At 45.4% G+C, this 20,918-nt stretch overlaps 1 protein-coding gene and 1 long non-coding RNA gene across 5 annotated transcripts; one reads left to right on the top strand and one right to left on the bottom strand.

Moving 5' to 3' along the window:
• Positions 1–4,195: 4,195 nt before the first annotated feature.
• LOC310838804 (kelch repeat and BTB domain-containing protein 12-like) lies at positions 4,196–11,254 on the bottom strand. Of its 3 annotated transcripts, none has more exons than XM_083726587.1 (5): positions 10,879–11,254; positions 9,803–9,954; positions 9,345–9,423; positions 7,501–7,728; positions 4,196–5,857 (listed from the first exon to the last, which is right to left on the bottom strand). In XM_083726587.1, exons 2-5 carry the CDS (start codon positions 9,885–9,887, stop codon positions 4,417–4,419), a joined length of 1,833 nt encoding a protein of 610 aa, XP_083582713.1. In that variant the 5' UTR covers positions 9,888–9,954; positions 10,879–11,254; the 3' UTR covers positions 4,196–4,416. The 3 variants fall into 3 exon arrangements, with proteins under 3 accessions (XP_083582713.1, XP_083582711.1, XP_083582712.1); XM_083726585.1 differs by having other exon boundaries at positions 10,937–11,251; XM_083726586.1 differs by lacking the exon at positions 10,879–11,254 and adding an exon at positions 10,700–10,848.
• LOC310838861 lies at positions 7,752–20,557 on the top strand. Of its 2 annotated transcripts, XR_014561179.1 has the most exons (6): positions 7,752–9,397; positions 9,901–10,228; positions 10,361–10,395; positions 12,472–13,386; positions 15,281–15,495; positions 20,287–20,557. It is a non-coding gene; the product is annotated as an uncharacterized lncRNA (long non-coding RNA). The 2 variants fall into 2 exon arrangements; XR_014561180.1 differs by having other exon boundaries at positions 12,472–15,495.
• Positions 20,558–20,918: the final 361 nt, after the last annotated feature.

The raw sequence follows: 20,918 nt of genomic DNA, 5'->3' as shown, positions 1-20,918 counted from the left end.
CAGAATTAAATTTCCAAAATTTTGCAGTGAGGAAGTCCACATTCCATGTTTCGAATATATCAGAGAATTTACACATTAGGTTAATTGGCACACTTTGCTCCCAGAATATAGTTTGGTGGGGGGGGTGAAGTTTGGCAGAATCTGATGTTTTGTTCACAGTTCCCCCACCCCAAAAAATGTATTTCCGTGAACCCTATGGAGCTTTAAACTGTGTGTGTGTGTTGGTGAGTTTAATTCCCGCCCCAAGCTGAAAGTCTCCCCTGTTGCTACATTGTCTTTTCCCACTCCCCTAAAGACGGAGGCGGCCAGTGAGCAGCTTGTTGTGGGTGTGTTTTATATAGCTGAAGGGGTGAGCAGGTGGCCATTACTATGCTATGCAGGTGGCTGCATAAAGCCTAGTGATATAACATTTGGGGATGGCATTGTAGCAACTCTCCTGGGGAATCATGCTTCCATCGACTAGGGCAGGCATGTGGGGCTATGGTTGTTAGCCAAGATTTCGGTGCATATTGTTAAAGGTTACTACCATGGCAGTTTCCAGTTTTCTTTGTGAGAGATATCAGGGAGAGAGGCTGGGAGGAGAGGAATAAAACGTCAAAGCAAACAGAAGAGAAACAAGCTTGGAGTCAAAGAGGCAGGGCAGAACCATTTGTAGCTCTCACCTGCTTACCTGCAATTGCTGCTCGGTGGGAGCTGGCTGCTCTGTTGGGCATAATTTATTGAGTGTAATTAACTCCTGCTCCAGTTTTCAAATTGGCACTGTTATTACTTATTTCTGCTGCAGAGGTGCCTGGAGAGTGTAGAAGGAGCCCCATTGTGCTAGATGCATATACACAACAAATGGAACAGCTGACCCTTTCTGAAAAAGACTGCAGCCAAACATGGGAGGTTGTTTGGGTGGCTCCTGCAAGAGAGAGTTTGCAAATGTATTTCTGATTGGAGGGCCAAACATCAGTCCTGTATAAAGAACAGATTTGACTTTACGTATTATCTTTCTGCATAAGATGTGCTCAGAACCAAGTGGGTACAGCTCATTGGAAGCCACGGGCGACTTGCGGGCAGGGTGTGTGTGATATGGATCTGGTGATCTGCAGAGCAAAATTACTTCTGCTATGCATTACTGTCTGTACAGCGGAACCCTGCTTTTCGAGCGTCTCGGAACCCAAATGCTGAAAACCCAGAAGTAATTGTTTCCGTTTTCGAATGCGCCTCGGAAGTTGAACGGCTTCCACTGCATGTTTTTCCATTTTTTCAATGGATTTTGCCAACTGCCCATTGATCCTCAGTTTTCGATTACAGATTATGTTCGAAAACCAAGGTTCCACTGTACTTTCCTACAGTTGCTGTTTCTGTTATTAAAAGGTACTTAGCACAAAGAACAAGTCAGAGTACAGAACACAAAAGCTATAGAATCTATAAGGAGAGAATTTATCTGTAGTTTTTTCTATGTGCAGGGAATTTCCATGGGGAAACAATTCAGGCAGGCAACCCCACTCACCCAACACATACATATATTGCCTGGGCACATGAGGAAAAAGCTTTCCTATTTGTTTTTACTGATTGTATCCAGTGAATGTTTTTTTACTGATTGTATAAAATGGCCCTAAGAGAAGGAATAATGATGCATGGAGAAAGGGCCAGCTTGGTGTAGCAGAGTGCTGAACTAGGACCAGAGAGGTCCAGTCAACCTCTCCTGGCCTCACCTACCTTACAGGGCTATGGTGTAGGCTGGGGAAGAGAGAAAGAGAATAATGTATGTATACCACCTTATTGTTCCTTGGAAGAATTTTCCATAAATGGAAAACAAATGAATACAGTGGTACCTCAGGTTAAGTACTTAATTCGTTCCGTACCTCGGGTTAAGTACTTAATTCGTTCTGTACTTAACCTGAAACTGTTCTTAACCTGAAGCGCCACTTTAGCTAATGGGGCCTCCTGCTGCTGCCGCGCCGCTGGAGCACAATTACTGTTCTCATCCTGAAGCAAAGTTCTTAACCTGAAGCACTATTTCTGGGTTAGCGGAGTCTGTAACTTGAAGCGTATGTAACCCGAGGTACCACTGTACTGGCAAAGAAAGGGTCAATATCAACAAGAAATGCTCCTTGTGTGTTCTGGTCTCATCCTGGCTTGGGCTTGCTTTCCCTTTCCCGGCTTGCTTTCCCTCCCCACCCCCTCTTCTGGCTCTGTTCACTGCTTTGGGCAGAGCTGTGGACATTTAAAAGGTGCCGGGCTGGGGTGGGGGCAAGGGGAGGGGATAGAAATCTATGAAATGTCATGTAGAACTTGCTTTAGCCAGGGGCTGGGTAGGAGGGACAGGAGGGGAATGAAAAGAAGGTGCTGCTGGGTGTAGTTTGTATGCCTGGTTAGATCATAAAAGTTTTTAAAGAAAAAAGACTAGACTTTTTTTTAAAAAAGTGGATGAGGAGAAACCAAACAATGGCCAGGAATTTGCCCAGATGGGAAAGGGAATCTGCCCAGATGGCCACCGGTAACATTAAGTGGCATGGCTGCAGTAAGATTAGCACCTCGCTTAAGAAGTAATTATTAAATAAATAAGGAGGAAACTGGGAAGTGGAACATTAATTAGGGCAAGGCGTGCGCTTAAATGCAGAATACACAACCTGTTCACAAACACCGCATATATTGATTGGAACAGATGTACCCTAACGGAGGCAGCCCTGGAAAGGAGAGGCTGTGGAGGTTCTGGAAAAGTTTTGCTGGAAAAGTAGATTTTGAAAAAAGCTGACTTTATGACCACCAAGAATGAGATTTTTCAGATATTGGGTGTAGAGTGGTGGAACAAGGCACAGAGGCCGGTGGAGTGAGAGAAGGCACAAAAGTGCATGTCTAAAAGGGAAGGGGTGGAAGGAGAGTCAGCTGTGGCAGAGAGGGAGGTAGCTTTAAATTTAAGGACTAGGAGCTGAAACTAATATGGTTCTTCACAGGGAGAGGAGTGTGTGAGCAATAAAAAGTTGATTTTATCAAGAACCTGGAAAGTCATTTTTCTTTTAAAACAGGCTCAGAGGGTGGCAACAAAGGCTGTGGCCCTTCCTCATGTGGAATGCAGGCCTGAGTGAGGCCTTCCTGGTGCCAACAATGACTAATTAAGACTTTCTGTGCCCGGATAAGACTCTTCTCCCACACATTTGATGCAGCTACATCAACGCTTAATGTTAGAGTCATTCCGCATTGTTGATATTTTTGTCTGTTTGTTGTCTGTGAAGGCTGGTGTTGCTTTATTTTTAATATATTGATCTCTTGTTAAAATTTGATGGCCTTTGTTTTTCACAGTCTTTCATGTTTTTAAACTTGATTGTAAAAGTTGACAAGAGATCTGAAGGTTGGGGGTGGGGCAAACCAGAATAACGTTTTGGGGGGGGGAGAGTTTTCCTCCAGGGTTTTTTCTTCTTCATTATTTTGGCTTTGCTCCCCCGCCCCCCTACTCCCAGGCCTTTACATCTCTACTAGAGATTGCCTTGTGTTAGGCAACCAACCAATCTTAATTATTTGATTAACAGTTAAAGTGTGCCCTTATTTCTCTTCCAGTTCCTCCTTGCAGGACAGCTCAGAGTTGAACATGGCTTTGAAATCTGAAGGAAATAAGGGGGATTTTGCTTTGAGCCAAAGACAGAAAATCTTCCTTTTTTCCACTCAGTCCAATGGCCCATCTAGTCCAGCATCCTGTTCTCACAGTGGCAGCCCTAAAGCCCCTGGGAAGCCTGCGTGCTGGGTTCAAGTGCAACAGCATTTCTCCCTCCTGCGATTCCCAGAAACTAGGATGCAGAGGCCTAATGCCTCTGACAGTGGAGGTAGACCTAGAACATGGGTAGGCAAACTAAGGCCCAGGGGCTGGATCTGGCCCAATCACCTCCTCAATCTGGCCTGCGGACTTTCTGAGAATCAGCATGTTTTTACATGAGTAGAATGTGTCCTTTTATTTAAAATGCACCTCTGGGTTCTTTGTGGGGCCTGCCTGGTGTATTTACCTGAGGAGAATGAGTGTTTTTATTTAAAATGCATCTCAGGGTTATTTGTGGGGCATAGGAATACATTCATTATTTTTTTTTTCAAAATATAGTCTGGCCCCACACAAGGTCTGAGGAGCTGAAAAAGTTTGCTGACCCCTGACCTAGAAGCTTCTGATCTTTTTTCCTCATATCGTATGGTACTCAAAAAAAAATTACGATAAGGAACGTAAGTTGGAGGCTGGAATGGAGTTTATTCAGCAGCCAGGCCCCCTTGGCTGAGCCATAGGCACCCTGTCTCAAGTGCAATGAGGAGGAACCCATGTGACTGTATTCTGCTCCTGAAGGCATCGGTATTGTCAATATTAAAGGGAGGACTGAAGATGCCCGATGGAATCCTGAATTTAGGTGAAGCCAAGGTAGCCAGGTTTGGGAAAGTGTCAATTGGCTGCTAATTATCAGCCACCCAAACCGCTGTCAAGGCTGCAGAGGCTTCTCGTAAAAGGGGCTGCAGATTTTTCTTTGGGACCCTCAGTGTTACTCCGTTAACTACAGTTAAGAATGTTACTCTTGTGTTGGGAGCAGTTTTTCGACTCCTGGTCCAGCTGGGCTCTCCGGGCTTCCACTGGTATATTGTATTCCCCACCAGCACGTGGATTCTTCTCTGCCACTGCACAGCACAAGGTGGCAAGACCAGGATAGGAAGTTCTGGGATGGCGACGTCGTAGCTCACAGTGCCATCCTTGCTGAGGAAAAAACACTTGTGGGTGCCAGAGATAAGGGCCCTGATTACCGTGCCGGGTGTCTCGCGCCGGCTGCTCTCTTCAACAAGCCCACCGATGACGAAGATCCCATTGTCCATGGTCACAGCTGTGGATTTGTAGCACTGAAAAGCCAGAGGCACCTGATTCCACACATCGGAACCTGTTTCATAAATCAGAATGCCCCTGTGAGCAAGGCCGCTTGCTCTTGTGTGAGAGAACCCTCCAATCAGGTAGAGCTTGTTTTTCAATGTGGCAGAGGCAAAATGACTCACTGCAAATGGCAAGTTGGCAATGGGAGACCAGGACTTCAGCACTAGGTCAAAGCTTTCTGCAGAATCAAGCACACTTCGGCCACTCCGACCCCCCAAAGCATACAGCTTCTGCTTACATGCTAGGAAGCCATGTTCTCGCCGAGGAGTGGACATGGATGGCAGCTGCATCCACTGGCCGGTAAGAGCATCAAACTCGTGCAGATTGCCTAAGACGGAGCCATTAAGCCTTTGTCCCCCAGAGACATAGAGCTTGTGCCCCACAGACAAGAAGCCAGAGGAATCTAGATACATCAGGGGTGGTATCTCCTCCCAGCTTTCTGTCTGCAGGCTGAACCCCAGGAAGTGAGTTTTCAGACGTTCAACTACGCCTCCCTGCATGTTGCTTACAAAAAGGCCCAAGCTCACAATCCAGTCATCGTACATGCCGTGCCTGAGACCCCCGCTCTTCCGCAACCTCCCTTCTCCGTCCAGCTGCTCCCACTGCAGGTGAGCATGTCCATATTCTTCGATTATGTCCTTCTGGACTACCGTGATCTCTTCGGAAGTAAGAAGCGGGAGGCGGACTTGTTTCAGCAGCTTCTTGATCAGTGAGAGATGCTCGGCTGGTTGAGACCTCACCCAGCGCTGCACAGCGTGGTAGACGATCAGCTCAGAAGACACCAGGAGTTTGTCTGAGGAGACAATGCTGATCACCGTGCTGGGATCCAAGCCTGGAAAGGCCTCGTGTTGAGAAAGAGGTTCAAAGTTATTGGTGATGTGTCGTGTGGCCACACGAAGCAGCGCTTGGTGGTTGTGAGCATATGCCAAAGCATAAATCCCCAGGCAGCTGTCCATAGAAATGCTGTCAGCAAGGAATCTGGTGAGAGAAAGAAATTAAATATGGATCAGTGGGGAACTGCAGGGGAATTTCACTCTCCAGATGGTGAAAGAGACAGCTTTTCGCGCTCAGCAGCAAAGGGACTGGCATGCCCACTGGCATTCTGACCTGTTATCCCACCCCCAGAGACCAACACATGCCGGTTAAAATAAGTTTGCCAAGGTGTCTGAAAAACATTCATTTTTTATATTTTGCTGGCAACCCGCTCAAAAGCAAGATGCTTCAAGTGGAGCTAGAATTGTTTGTTGCATCTTTTCTCCAGGCTCAGGAGGAAAGGGATCACTTTAAAGGATGGGGAAAATGCATTGGAAGGTAGCAAGTCAGGACTTTGGAGGAGGAAAGCTGAAACAAGCCACAGTAAGGGAAATGTTGGACACCTGAATGAATGGAACAAAATGGGATAGCCAGAGGGAATGAGCTGTGGATATGGAGAAATGGTGCAGCCAAAATATATGTGATTTGCAATAGTAATTGTGAGCTACAAATAAGCCCTTCCATGTTAAATAGCACTTGTGTCAGTGTGAAGTTTGGAGTATAGGCAATAGGAAGGATCTGCATGCATCCCATCTTTCATTTTGCCTGATCTCTCTTTCCTCCAGGAAAATTCCCTCAGTTACAAAGTGAAATTAATTTAAAGGCAGTAATTGTGGAACTCCAACTGTCCCATAGCAGTTTACTTGCTGCTGAGGGCCCAGTTGAACATTACAACCAGGCGCTCAGCTGTTAGTAAATTATTGTCTTTAAATTAATTTCATTTTGGTTAATGGGTAATGTGGTGGAATTTTTGGAGATTGATATCCTCTGTGAACCCCCCAGAATTACGACAGCACTGTGTGAACCAGTAAATTTTCCATTCTTGTTTAGCTTGCCAGCCAATACGTCTGTGTTGTCTGGGGCCCAAGTGAACACAGTCCTTGATTTCTTTGACAAACTAGGCAAAGGTCAAGGTACAGATGTCTGTCATTTTAATGAATGAAAACTCAAACTCGCTTTTGACATAAGCTCAGACAACTTACATTTCCCCAGACGCTGGTGCTAGGTTCCTCCCCAATGTCACTGCTTGCTGCTGCAAGAAGCAGCAGCAGCAACTGCACTGGGCACTATTTCCCACCCCAAGCAATACTTTAGACCTAGTGTCATTCAAGGGCATTGTCTGTGTTTTTATTCAGGTCATTGTGGGGTAGGGGAGAAATAATAGCTGCCTCCCCCCAAAGAAAGTTGGGAAATATTCAGTGAAAAATTGTTTTCTAAAAGAAAAGCCTCAGATATATTATCAGAAAAATGTCTTCTGAGAAATTTCAGCTCAACTCTAGATTGTGCCTCCATACAGTGGTACCTCGGGTTACAAACACCTCAGGTTACAAACAGTCGGTTAAAGACTCCACTAACCTGGAAGTAGTACCTCAGGTTAAGAACTTTACCTCAGGATGAGAACAGAAATCGTGGCGCTGCTGGAGGCCCCATTAGCTAAAGTGGTACCTCAGGTTAAGAATGGTTTCAGGTTAAGAACAGACCTCCAGAATGAATTAAGTTCGTAACCAGAGGTACCACTGTATCTCTTAAGGCTTCCACCCACTGACCCAAGGATCCCCAGTCCCAGCTCCAAAACAGGATCTGTTTACCTGCCAATAATCTCCTGCAGTGGGCGGATGACAAGCCTATTGGCAGCTGTGAAGAGATCCTGAGCAGTCTCTGGTGTAAGCAACAACTCTCCAGTGTAGAGATAATCTAGAATTCTTTGAAGAACAGAAGAGGCCATGTCTTCAAACACAACTTGCCTTTCCCAGCATTCTCTAAAGGGCCTGGTGAACATGGCCCGGAAGTAAGGACTGAATGCGGCCAACACTGCCCTACAAAGAAAGGCAGCAAAGCAAAAAGTCAGCCTTATGTTATGTGTAAAAATGCTAAGCTTCTGGGGTTACATGATCCTTCAAAACAGGAATATATTTCTGCCACTCAGGATGAAATAATTCTAAGGACACACATGTTCACTATCTCAGTCGTCCCTTACTTGGGAATATTCCTCTTCTTCCATGTACTGCTGCTGCGCTCAGTTGTATTGCTCTCTGTGCTTTCATTCCTGTAGCAGGTTTGCTAGTCCAGCTGTTAAAGACACAGAACCTTCATCCCCTTAAAAAAGAGTCAGCAGCCTGTAAGCAGACCAGTATCAGCCCATGTGACGGCCACTGCCGGATCAGCTCAAGATATTTTGCCACCTGAGGCGAGCTACAAAATTGCCGCCGCCCCAGGGAAGAAGGGGTGAAGTGAAGTTGTACATCAAGAACAGGGTGTGAATAAAGGCCACTGCAGAGGTGGCATGGGGAGGGCTGTCAGGGAGGCAGCAGATCTAGCCTCCAAGGTGCGTGCTGCAGCTGTGAATGATCCCTTTCTTGGAGGCCAGATCTGCTGCCCCTGTGGATCCTGCCGCCTGAGGCAGTTGTCTCACTTTGCCTTATGGGTGATCCGGCCCTGGGCACTGTAAGGCCTAGTCTGCACAAGCAGCAGAATGGACTGTATCACTTCAGGCTGCAGGTGGCCAATTACATTTTGGAAAGTTTCCTTCATAAACTATATGCATAATTAGCATGGCAAGAATGGTTCTTGAACCCTGGTGTACAAGATTTAATTTGCAGGAGAGCAAACCCCTCCCCCAGTACACACCAAATCTTTCCCCCCATTTAGATACTTTCAGAAATCCATTTTATTTTATTTTATTGGATCTGAAGGAAATAGCGCTCTCCCAGTTGTCTGCAACAAATGGTACTCAATGTCTCTGAAGGTGAAGGTTTGATTTAGTTATCACGGCCAATGACCATTGAAACCTCCATGAATTTGCCTGATCCTGTTTTAATTTAATATGATGACCCTCACCAGACTGGATGACAATGAAATCCATAAATCAGTTGTGTGTTGCGTTAAAAAAGTACTTTGTTTTGTCTGTCCTGAATCTCCTACCAAACACTTTAATTGGGAGACTGACACTCCCACAATTCTAGAGGAGGGGAACAGATTTTCTATCCACTTCCTCTACACCTTACATAATTCCATAAATCTTTATAAATCTAAATGATAAGCCTTAATTTGTATAAACCTCTCCATGAATGGGATTTCTGCTAATCTTCCCTCATTCCCACCCCATTAAATGAGCCCCTGTCAGACGTGAATTGCAAATGTAAGCTTTTAGAGGCATATGACTAGCACAAGAACCTGAGCCATTGGCTTATTCGGAATGGCAGTGATCTGGCAGGATGCATTGTGACAAAGATTGTTACACTCTTGTGTCAGAGGCTGTGTTGCTCCCATAGAGCCGGAGCATCTCAGTGCTGATGTGCATACTCTGCACTTGCCTAGGCAATTTCACCTCTCTAGGCAAAGCATCCGCTTTGCTGGCTATGGATAACATGAGCTGCTTCATCAGGCCAATAGTCACTAGCAGGCTGGAGACCAGCAAAATCCAGGAGCTCACCTGTGACAGGAGAAAATCCTTCCTTCGGCCATCAGGGTGGCATCACAGAGCTGGTGGGCCTCATAGAGCTGTTTTAAGCCTGTGAGGAAGGGGAGGCAAAACCAAGTTGGTGTGTTAGATCCTGAAACAACAAGGGCAACAAAAGGTAGACCTATCCAACTGGTCGTGTAAGACAAGCGCAGAGAATTGGGGGGTTGATGTTGAACCTCCTGTTTCTAGCAATGCTCCTGGTTTAAGAGCATATGAAGGCACTATTCTGGTCATGTTCAGTTATGGAAATTTCTTAGTCCTGCTAGAAACTCGTTGGGTTCTGTTTCAGCTTTGTTTTGCTATGATGAAGGGCCATTGATATGATACGGAGCTGAACATCTACATTTAAGACATAAATCCAAGCATTTGTCAAGGGAAGATAAGGGGGGAAATAGACTGTGTATTTCTATATTCTGCAGTAAACTTACCTTGAATTGTGTAACATCCCAAAGAGGTAGAACTCAAGCTTATGTCATCCATTCCACTGCTATCCTGTTCCTTTTTGGTATCCATAATCCATCGGCAGGTTCAAGAATCTCCAGAAAGAAGGACTCCTCCGAGACTCACCAACCAGTCATTTCTAGGGAAGAAGAGAGAGCCTCCAATTGGCAATGAGATGTTGGGAGCTAGAATACTCAAGGGAGTTAGCCTCGTGGGAGTTAGAATACTGATGATGTGGAGCTCCAGGACACACCACCATCAGGCCAAATATATCCTCACAGATACTCTGCTGTCCTGAAACCCATTGTTATATAATACATTGGAAACCTGGATGACTTTAAAAAACAAACAAAAAAACTGTAGTTTCATGTTGCAGTTCTGAACTACATGGCCATGTCCATAATCACTTTGGGGTACTCTCATTTTCCTACTCATATTGAAATACTGCCCCTCAATGAGGCCAAACTTAGATTCACAAAATGTTTAGGGGTATATGTCCCCCGCTCCAGAAAAAAGCGCTGCCTAATCCTATCCCTCTTTTTCAGATCTCCATTGATTGTGTAGTGTCTTCTCCTCGCAGGTACTTGTTACCTCTTGAATAGTCAACCTTCCCCTGGCCTTGAGCTTAAGAGAGGGGGGAGAGTGTAACTCAGTGGCAGAGCACCTGCTTGGCATGCCAAATGTCCAGTGTCAATCCCCAGCATCTCCATTTAAAAATTAAAATGGGAAGCAGGCAATTGGAAAGACTCCTTCCTGAAACCCTAGACAGCTGTAGCCAGTCTGAGCAGACAATACTGAGCTAGGTGGACAAATAGTATAAGACAGACTTTTATGTTCTATGAAAGGTGGTGTATCTGTTGCCCTGGAACACTTCAATGACTTACAGTAAGGGTAGGGAACCAGGGGCCCTTTAGGTGTTGCTGGATTACAGCTTCCCTCTCACGCTGGCTAGGACTGATGGGAGGTGGAGTCCAACAACATCCAGAGGGCTACTGGTTCCACACCACTGAGAGATTCCCGTATCCTGTATCTTCCTATCCTTTTGTTCCCAAATGATGCTCACAAGGGTCTCCAGTCCATCTGGTTGCTACCAAGAACTGGTTTCAAGATGGTGCCTGTACCTGAGACAGGGATTAGTTGGTTGATAACCACTTTGGGTTATTATAGGGCCTGGAACAAATCCTGGTGGAGAAGCAGTCCCAAAAAAACTGGAAGAAATGCAATCCCAGTGCTACTCAACATGGGTCTCAGCACATAGTATGAGGTGGTTTCACATATAAAGAAGAGGGCTGATGTTCTGGTTTTGGTTGCTGGCCATTTGGTGAAACCAAGATATTTAGGCCATTGTGCCAGAAGTGTGAATTGCAGAGCACAAGAACAACTCTAAATCCCTAAGTATAGGCAGACCACCCATTATGACTACAAGCCTTGACACAGACAGGCAGCAGCCAATGAGCTGTTAATCTTTTACCATTCCCATTTCTTATTTGCATATGGGAGACCAACAAGGCATATTTTAAAAGCCATTGGCTGGGCTGGTAGGTGCAGAGGAAACAATATCTTCTTTCATATGTAAAGGTAAAGGTCACTGCTACGGTCTGTCTTCAGGCACTGCAGTCTGCAAGGGATTCCCACATGGTGGGGTTGATGTTGCCAGCCTTCACGTCACATTTGCAGACATCTTCATAATGCAAAGCTGGTCTGCCGATTGGCCTGGTGAGTAGGAAATTGCCCAACTGTATGTCCGAAATGGCAGTTTTGTTCAGATTAGTGTTATCTGCTCTGCTTGTCTCCATTTAATGCTGTTTATTCATTTTTATTATTATTTATCAAATTTATTTACTGCCCTATACCTGGAGGTCGTCTGTTACTGTTGATCATTTAATTAACTTCCATTAGATTTTTTAAATATAAAGCACTGCCTCATGCCACCGGCCCCTCCTGGTAGGCAAGATGAAGTTCCCCCATGTCGCAGAAAAAATATCCTTACTGGCATTTAGGGGGTTAGATCTAACTAAAACGTTGCACTTTATTATGTGGTAGCCGCTCAAAATGCTTCTATGTAGCTAAGTCACATGGATTGTAATAATATTTATTTACCATATGGACAGTTCCGAAGCACATGGGGCAACTCTACGCCATCAGCCCCTTGGAACAGGCAGTGTTAGTTTTAAGACCATCCACACAAAGTCAGGGTCATCCACATAGTAAGAGGATTTCAGACATTACAGCCTGGAATGCTGTCATGTGAATTAGGAATGGGCACAGTGTCTTTGCATTATCCGCACAGGTGATGGCATATAATTATTGTATTATTGCCATCATGTTGTAACAAGGGGGAATTTCAGGTTTGAACACATTAGCTTGGAGTGCATCCCATGTACATTATGTCAAATGCTGCAGCCCAGAACACTTAGTCTTCACCTGGAATAAGCCATGCGGTAGATTTAGAAATTCAGTTTTTAATTGCAGTCAGCTTTCCTGATCTTCCTGCTGGTGGTTGGCATCTCGTTAAAAAATGCCACCCAGCAGTGTGCAAGCTTGGTGTCAAAGACTGTGTGTACGTCCCCATCTGGCTCCATAATTACTACCTTCACATCAGCAGAGGAATGTTAATAGGTAATATGTAAACACAAAATCTTTTATGTTTACCTAGTAAACATCTGGATGGAGAGCTTTGGATAATCTCCGATTGGGCTAGAAAAACAAGGGTGGAACAGAATCGTGGAGAATGAAAGCAGGAGGACACCAGCAGAGCTCTGCATGGGGGAAGGACTGGAGCGGCAAGGAGAAGGAGGCTTCTGAACAACTTTAGGGGCCAGCAGAACTCGAATAAAATAAGTCTATGGATACAGATCTACTTTTAAGGCTATATTAGCGGCACATAAGAGCAACTCAAGTGTCCTTCTGCATCTTGTTTGCTTCCCGGTTTGAAACCTATCTTGCGGGGTGCAGGGGGAGAGAAACCTTAGTCTCAGGAGCCCCATGTGGCCCTTCAGGCCTTTCCTATTGGCCCTCTAGTCTCTCCCTAGGTTGGGTGGAGGATGGGCTGCATGAGAGTATGTACGAGGTAGTAGCTGTAAAAGGCATATTTGCTCCACCCAATTTTGTCTCTGGCTTTGCCCACCATTTTCATGTGGCTGCCCATCAAAGTTAGTCTTAGCCATGCTTAGAGTTACTAAAAGAAAGGGATCATTTAAGTCCCATTGATTTCAATAGGTCTACTCTAAGCATGACTCTGTCTGGGTTTATTATCACACGAATAATCATCATTGTAGTAGGAAATAAATTTATAAGTTTTCCCCCCTTTCCTTTTAATGTTTCTTTTTCCTTTTCTTTTAATGTGTACACATATTTTGCTTTTTTGTATTTAATATGCTTTTCATTTCAATGTTTCATTGCTTTTTATTATTTGAGTTTTCTTTTGTAGAGGGGCGTTCCTCCTACGCTGCAGTTTGGAAATACAAAATGCAGTCGAACAAACAAACAAATATTTGATTTTCATCAGTAGTGGGAGCTCCCTTGTTCTACATTTCAACATGCCCATAAGAAACAATATCTCCAAGTTCAGGTAAGTAAATACTTTTCTTTTTTAAAAAAAATAAAAATACAGACTTGGTGACAAAAAGCAGTATATAAACACATTGGGTTGGGTGGGTTTCAACTAAGTTGTTGCATGTGTGGAAGGAGGTCCACTTGTGCACCGTTTCCCCCCTCTCCCCCTCATGCCCCCTAAAGCTGCTCTGAATTGTTGCTGACATCCATCTGTCTTGAAAGACAATGGGCTGCTCTGAAGGGTTGAAGGAAACTGAAGAAGAAGAAGAAGAAGAAGAAGAAGAAGAAGAAGAAGAAGAAGAAGAAGAAGAAGAATAGTAGTAGTAGTAGTAGTAGTTTGGATTTGATATCCCACTTTATCACTACCCAAAGGAGTCTCAAAGCGGCTAACATTCTCCTTTCCCTTCCTCCTCCACAACAAACACTCTGTGAGGTGAGTGGGGCTGAGAGACTTCAAGAAGTGTGACTAGTCCAAGGTCACCCAGCAGCTGCATGTGGAGGAGCGGGGAAGCGAACTCGGTTCACCAGATTACAAGACTACCGCTCTTAACCACTACACCACACAGATTTATGGGGAGAGGAAAGGGAGGGAAAGTCTTGTTGCATGATTACACCTTGTTCCTCATGCTCGTAGCTCCCTGCTTAGCACTACAGTGAATTCTACCCAATAAATATTATGGTAATAAAATAAATAGCAATCCTAAAGTTTCCATGTGGGGATCTGCATTTGATCTAGTTTTTCTTTCTACACACCTAAAGGTGAAACAGCACTATAATATTTGCAGTGTTTGATAAATCCCTGTCAGTCACAACTGTATTTAGTTTGCATTGGGAGAGGTCTGAATTACAGAAAATGTCAGAATTATAAATGTCTGTGCAAAATACCAAATGGCTCCAGTAATTCCAATTACGTGCCCAAGTCAGGTCAACCTTGGCATCATCTCTAGGAAGAGATGCTCAATTTTGGCAAACTTTAAATACGAAACCTGACAGATCAAAATAAATAAATCAGTAAATAAACCAGCCATCTCTTCTGCTAGATTCTGCATTTATTTCTTCAGAGCTGATAAATTTAAGGCAAAAAGAAAAAGAAAAAAAGAAAAAGGGAAAGCTGAATGCTCAATAGCTTCATGAGACTAATTATGATAAACAGCCCCATCGCAGTTAATATCCGGCCATTAATTCCCAGATGGAGCTGTGGAAAATGTCAGGATTGGAAATGTCAGCTCTTTAAGAGGACCTGGCAGCCACTGAAGTGGGGACTGAAGCCTCAGCCTGATATTAAGAAGGGAAGGACAGAGGCACAATTCAGGACAGAGGCAATAAATGGGAGCTGTGCAACTAAGCAGCATCTTCCCACTGGGGTATATGTATCTATTCGCTTTAAAACGGTGCATACGCTCCATTTCTCCTAAGAACAGAATCCATAGTGGCTAGTCACATAATATTAAAACATCATAAAATAACCAATAACATTTTTAATTAAATGTTATTTTTTTAAAAAAAATTCCCACTACCACAATTTAAAAAGCAGCCCGGAAAACATTTAATGTAACATGAGGAGCCCCCAGTGGCACAATGGGTCAGTGCATCTGGCTATTAACTGGAGGTTTGGTGGTTCGAACCCACCTAGGGACGGATGTGGTCAGGATTCCTACATTGCAGTGATCCCTTCCAGCTCTACAGCTCTATGATTTGATGATTTAAAACACTAAGGCAGAGTGAGAACACTGCAACAAATGAAATTCCCACCAAAGAGAAAAGTATGCAAGTGAACAGGATGGGCTTGCCTGATGCTCAAAAGTTAACAATGAAGGTGATATGTGGATCTCTTTTTGGGATGGAGTTCTGTTGCCAGAGTACTGTAGAAATGACTCTCTCCCCTTTTGGCACTTGTCTGATTTCTGCAGGTAGGGTCACTGGAGGAGAAGCAGTGAGGACCGTCTCAAACGTTGGGTGCTCTCATGTGGGACAAGGTTCTTCTTGACCTAGTGTCAGGCCTTGGTCAACCTCCATGACAAGCTGTAGATGAAGGCTCTGGTTCTGGTATCAGCTGACCAGGGTCCAAAGAATGAATGAAGGGGATCTGTACGGCTCTTCAGTGGGACATGACACAAGGAACCAGGTTTGGAGCAACCATGATATAGAGCTGGCTCCTCAGGTCACCTGGGCTGGCTGAACTGATGAACCCCCGAGTGGCTGGGGAAACCCAGCCAGATGGGCGGGGTATAAGTAATAAAAGTGTTGTTGTTGTTGCTGCTGTTGTTACTACGCAATCCGCTTCCGGGGCCACGGGAGGCCTATGTAGGGAATGCGCCCCTTGGGTTAAGAGCGCTTCGGGTTAAGAATAGACTTCTGGAACAAATTAAGTTTGAACCTGAGGTACCACTGTAATGGGCCTGGATAGCGAAATGCTGTTTTCTGAAGGATTGAAATGCCTAGGCCCCAATCAGTCAGTGTCGCTGACTCAGAAAAGCAATCAGGACTGGCCTAGTGTGAGCTTTTGTTCTGCGGATATTTGAAAGGTGGAAAGGGAACCTTTCCTCTCCATATCCTCCTGCTGATTGCATGGAAATCAGATGTCAGAAAGGTGAGTGAGGATTTGTGTTGAGGTAAACTGATTATGTTATGCCTAAGGAAAGCATCAAAGCGGGACGACCAGTTTTTGATGGCGTTTGGGCAGAATACTTCTGATCTGCCTAGTGTCGCTCCCTCATGAAGAGAAGCAGATTCTGTTTACAGAAACAGCTCTTGCTCTCTGAAAGCACTGCGAGAGACAGAAAAGCAACAGGAGCAAGAAATGAGAGAAGCTGCACATGAGCAGTGTTCTCCTTTCCACATGATCCTTAAAGATACAAGATCCCCTTTGAAGGTGCAGGATCCACGTACATCAAAGGGAGAATTTCTGCCAGGTGAAGCTTTTATACCTACAGTGGAACTACCAAGAGGGCCCTCAAGAAGGTCTGTAGGGAAGGAAGTGAGCTGCCGGGTATTTTCGGCTTGAGTCATTCAGGGTTTTAAACACTAATGTGAGCACCTTGAATGGGTCCCAGAAACAAACTGGCAGCCAGCACAGCTCTGTTTAAAATGAGTTATATGGGATCTAAATGGAACCCCAGCCAGTAATCTGGAGGCTGCATTTTGGACTAATTGAAGTTTCTAAGTCATCTTGAAGGGCAGCTCCACATAGCAATAATCCAATCTGGAAGTTACTAGAGCATGGAGTCCAGTAGCCAAGCCATTCCTATCCAAAAGGGGCCACAGCTGGCAGACCAGCTGGAAAATAGCATTGCTAACCACCAAGGCCACCTGAGCCTCTAGTGACAGTGTTGAATCCAGCTGGGTGGTGAACAGGATGAAGATTTGAGCATCCCTCCTTCTGCCTGCCACTTCTCTGCTTCAAAATGTGCCCTCCCCACACCACTATTTGGATGTTTGGTGATGAGCTGGGTTCCTAAACCTGAATTTCCCCAAGATGTATTCTCAGACAATCAGAGGGATTAGGCATGATGAGGGAATAAATCAGCGCTCGGTAATTCACCAGCAAGGCAGGCACAGAAACACACAAGATGCAGACAGGAAACACACGGAGAAGCATCAGATGCAGAGGCAACAGTCCTGGACCTTCAGGGTATTACATTTCCCTTTAGCTGAACAGTTTAAGCAAGAGAGCTGGAGTCAAAGAACAAGAAGTTAACAAGAGATAATCACCCTTCATTGCTTGCACCTTGCCCAGTTTCTTGTTAGCACCATTCCTGACCCGGAGGTTCCTGCCACAAATCCACCTGATGCCTGAGCTTCTGCTTGGGGTGGATTAGCAGGAGTTCTGCTGTTTTGCCTTACGAGCTTGGCAATTCAGGAAGCAGGCATCTTTGTTTACTGGTGCGCAGTTGGTGGCAGGTATCACAATTGTACACAGGAACCTCAGATGGACACCTCATCAAACAAAATGCATGATTTGGCAAGGGTGGGAGGTGACCTGCTTCTTCCCAGTCATAGAGTTGAGAGGGACTCATTTGATTCATCCCCCCTCTCAGTGCAGGACTTGCAATACAGGGTATGGGGGGTGAGAAAAGCTCTAACAGTATGCCCTCGGACATCTGTCAAATGAAAAGAGGCACATTTGTTCTATGGGAGTGTAGCTCCTCATAGTGGGGGAGAAAGCAAGTGGTGTGAACAAGCCAATTCCATGGTGGTTGCTGGTAAACTAAAGCAAAGCCCTTGGGCAGGCTTTGCTTCAAATTGTGCATGGCTCTGTTGTTGTTGTTTAGTCGTTTAGTCGTGTCCGACTCTTTGTGACCCCATGGACCAGAGCACGCCGGGCACTCCTGTCTTTGTGCATGGCTCAACCATATATTTGTTGATTTACTGACAGGACAGGCTTTTTGTAGTAAAGTTTTCAAATTCAGCAACAGGATTTAGGGAGGATTCAGGAGAAAGAAAGAAAGAAAGAAAGAAAGAAAGAAAGAAAGAAAGAAAGACAGACAGACCACACGTCGCTAGTACGGTAAATAGGATCATTTTGGAGGACGAGCTCTAGTGTTAGGCATGCAAAGGAAGAATAGTCTCCTGCTGGTTCACCATTTACTGTTGGTTGGGAAACAGGTAACAACCAAGGATGGGGCTTATTCACCACATGCAGTCTCTACGATGTGCCCTCAGCTGAATCCATGCTGGTCTCCTGCTTGATTTTTTTCTGTGCAACAGAAAAGAACCAGAGCAGGGATAACTCAGGGCCCGTTGCCTGCGTGAAGAAAGGCGGGTAGTTGACAGAAAGTTCTTTCCCATGACTCATCATACTTTTGCAGAGAATTCATTCAAAACTTCCAGTTTTGCTCTAAAGTGACATGCCAGGAACTAGAGGACAGTTACCACTGCAGTGTCATCTTCTCTTCCACAGTGCAGGAGGAGGGAATGTCAGGCTGCTTAAAACACAACAAGGTCACCTTCCAACACATAAAGGTAAAGGTACCCCTGCCTGTACGGGCCAGTCTTGACAAACTCTGCGCCCATCTCACTCAAGAGGCCAGGGGCCAGCGCTGTCCGGAGACACTTCCGGGTCACGTGGCCAGCGTGACATCGCTGCTCTGGCGAGCCAGAGCCACACACAGAAACGCCGTTTACCTTCCCGCTGGTAAGCGGTCCCTATTTATCTACTTGCACCCGGAGGTGCTTTCGAACTGCTAGGTTGGCAGGCACTGGGACCGAGCAGCGGGAGCGCACCCCGCCGCAGGGATTCGAACCGCCGACCTTTCGATCGGCAAGTCCTAGGAGCTGAGGCTTTAACCCACAGCGCCACCTGTCCAACACATACTGCATTCCAAGTCCCATTTAGATGTTGCTGTACACACCAGAAGTAGGGCAGGGATCCAATGCACATGACCTGTTTGGTTTCTGCAATGCTCCCAAACTACTATTCATGAAGGTGTCACCTAAGCATGTGCAATGACTGTCTCAAGAGCCAGTGTGGTGTAGTGGTTAAGAGCGGTAGTCTCGTAATCTGGGGAACCGGGTTCGCGTCTCCGCTCCTTCACATGCAGCTGCTGAGTGACCCTGGGCTAGTCACACTTCTCTGAAGTCTCTCAGCCCCACTCACCTCACAGAGTGTTTGTTGTGGGGGAGGAAGGGAAAGGAGAATGTTAGCCGCTTTGAGACTCCTTAAAGGGAGTGAAAGGCGGGATATCAAATCCGAACTCTTCTTCTTCTTCTTCAAATGGACACACCTCAAGTTAACAGTGAAGCGAATGTGACCTAAGCTTTCAATTCAGATTGAAGCTGGTTTGAGGGGGAAACACACCAAACAGCAGTATTTCTGAAGAAATCACAGGATAGCGCTGCATTGTGGATAATGGTGGGGATAAAGGTAAAGGGACCCCTGACCATTAGGTCCAGTCGCGGACGACTCTGGGGTTGCGGCGCTCATCTTGCTTTACTGGCCGAGGGAGCCAACGTTTGTCCGCAGACAGTTTTTCTGGGTCATGTGGCCAGCATGACTAAGCCGCTTTTGGTGAAACCAGAGCAGCGCACGGAAACGCTGTTTACCTTCCCGCCGGAGCGGTACCTATTTATCTACTTGCACTTTGACGTGCTTTCGAACTGCTAGGTTGGCAGGAGCAGGGACAGAGCGGGTGTACATGCATCCAAAAGCCAGTTTCAGGTTGATGTGGACCATGACTATGTAGGGAAAGTGTTGATAGCTCACAAGTCAAGCACCAGCACATAAATCCATAAGCCCCATGTTTAAAAATCAGCAGTAATTACCAGCAGGCTTATAATCTATGCTAGGGGCTAGGCCTAGGAGACTAGGGTTCAAATCCCCGCTTGGCCATAAAACACATTCGGTGACCTTGGACTAGACACTTGCCTCTCCACCTGATCTACCTCTCAGGGTTGTTGTGGGGATTAAGTAAGGAGGATGGAGAACCACCTATGCCACTTTGAGCTGCTTGGAGAGAAAAGTGGTGATATAAATGCATGTGTGTGTGTGTGTGTGTGTGTGTGTGTGTACCACAACTCCCATCAGCCCTAGCCAGCATGGTTGAAGGTCAGATATGATGGGAGTTGTGTTCCATAACACCTGGTGAGCACCACGTTGTCTGTGTCTGATCTAAGGGATCTGGGAAATGGAAGGCAAAACATTGGTGTAAATCAAGTGGGGGAAAGAAGCATGGCTTTGTTGCTTCCCTCTCCCATGTCACAGCCAACTATACAGGTTACCTAGCCCTGATGTCATGATTTCAGCTAGAGAAAGATGATTTTTAATTAGAAGGAACACAGCGTAACGTCTATAAATAGCTTCCTCTTGCTACCCACAAAACACTAGACTATTTTTATAATGCCACATTTTGAAATATGATTAAGTGATTTGTCAGATATATTTTAAGGCTGTTGCCATAACATGTGATATTTACTCCAGATCGACACAACATCATGTGGCTAAGGAGGTGGGTGTAGCGACAGAAATGGAAGGCCCGCTACTCAACAGCCCAGGCGATCACACACACCTCTGCAGAGAGAATCATTAGTGGGACCTAAAATGTCAGCCTTCCTGTTTGGTACAGCTTCACTCCTACTACATCAATATAAATGGAGGCACAAGACCATGACAATGTTACCCAGAATGTCAGCATGTACATTTTAAAGCACATGGAATTAGATGGTAAACAGCCAATTTCTATTTGATCTTCTTTCTGCAGCTTTTGAGAATCGTTGAAAGCTCTTCTGTATTTTCAGTGATATTTTGGATGGGGGTTGATAAAGCACCTATATGGGGTGGGGTGGGGGGTTTCCCATTCATGCGATATCGAACTCCCCTGTTCTGTCAGCGCAAGGATCTGCAGTTGTGCAACTGTGTGTGCCCACGTTCCTCTTCAAATCTGTTCCAGAGAGTTGAGGGAACCCTAGGGCCTAGAGGAGATTTAGGCAAGATGCATGTGAGGAGATGGGGGGACATTCTGTTGTGCAAATGGAAATCCTTGCTTTGACAGAACAAGGGAGCTAGCCCCATTTAGTCACAAAATCTGGGCTAAATGCTACACAGAAATACTG

This window comes from Podarcis gaigeae, assembly GCF_964106915.1.
Source record: "Podarcis gaigeae genome assembly, chromosome: 2".
In the NCBI taxonomy this organism is placed as follows: Eukaryota; Metazoa; Chordata; class Lepidosauria; order Squamata; family Lacertidae; genus Podarcis; species Podarcis gaigeae.
The sequence above is the reverse complement of the archived record's forward strand: the minus strand, read 5'-3'. Positions and strand labels throughout refer to the sequence as shown.

Bases quoted from the DNA above. Each gene is read 5' to 3' on its own strand.
- LOC310838804 (XM_083726587.1), bottom strand. From the start codon at position 9,887: ATGGATACCAAAAAGGAACAGGATAGCAGTGGAATGGATGACATAAGC. The intron at 7,729-9,344 runs GTGAGCTCCTGG...CTTTCTTTGTAG, and splicing joins AGGATTTTCTCCTGTCACAG to GGCAGTGTTGGCCGCATTCA. The intron at 5,858-7,500 runs GTAAACAGATCC...TTCTCTCACCAG, and splicing joins CTGCAGGAGATTATTGGCAG to ATTCCTTGCTGACAGCATTT.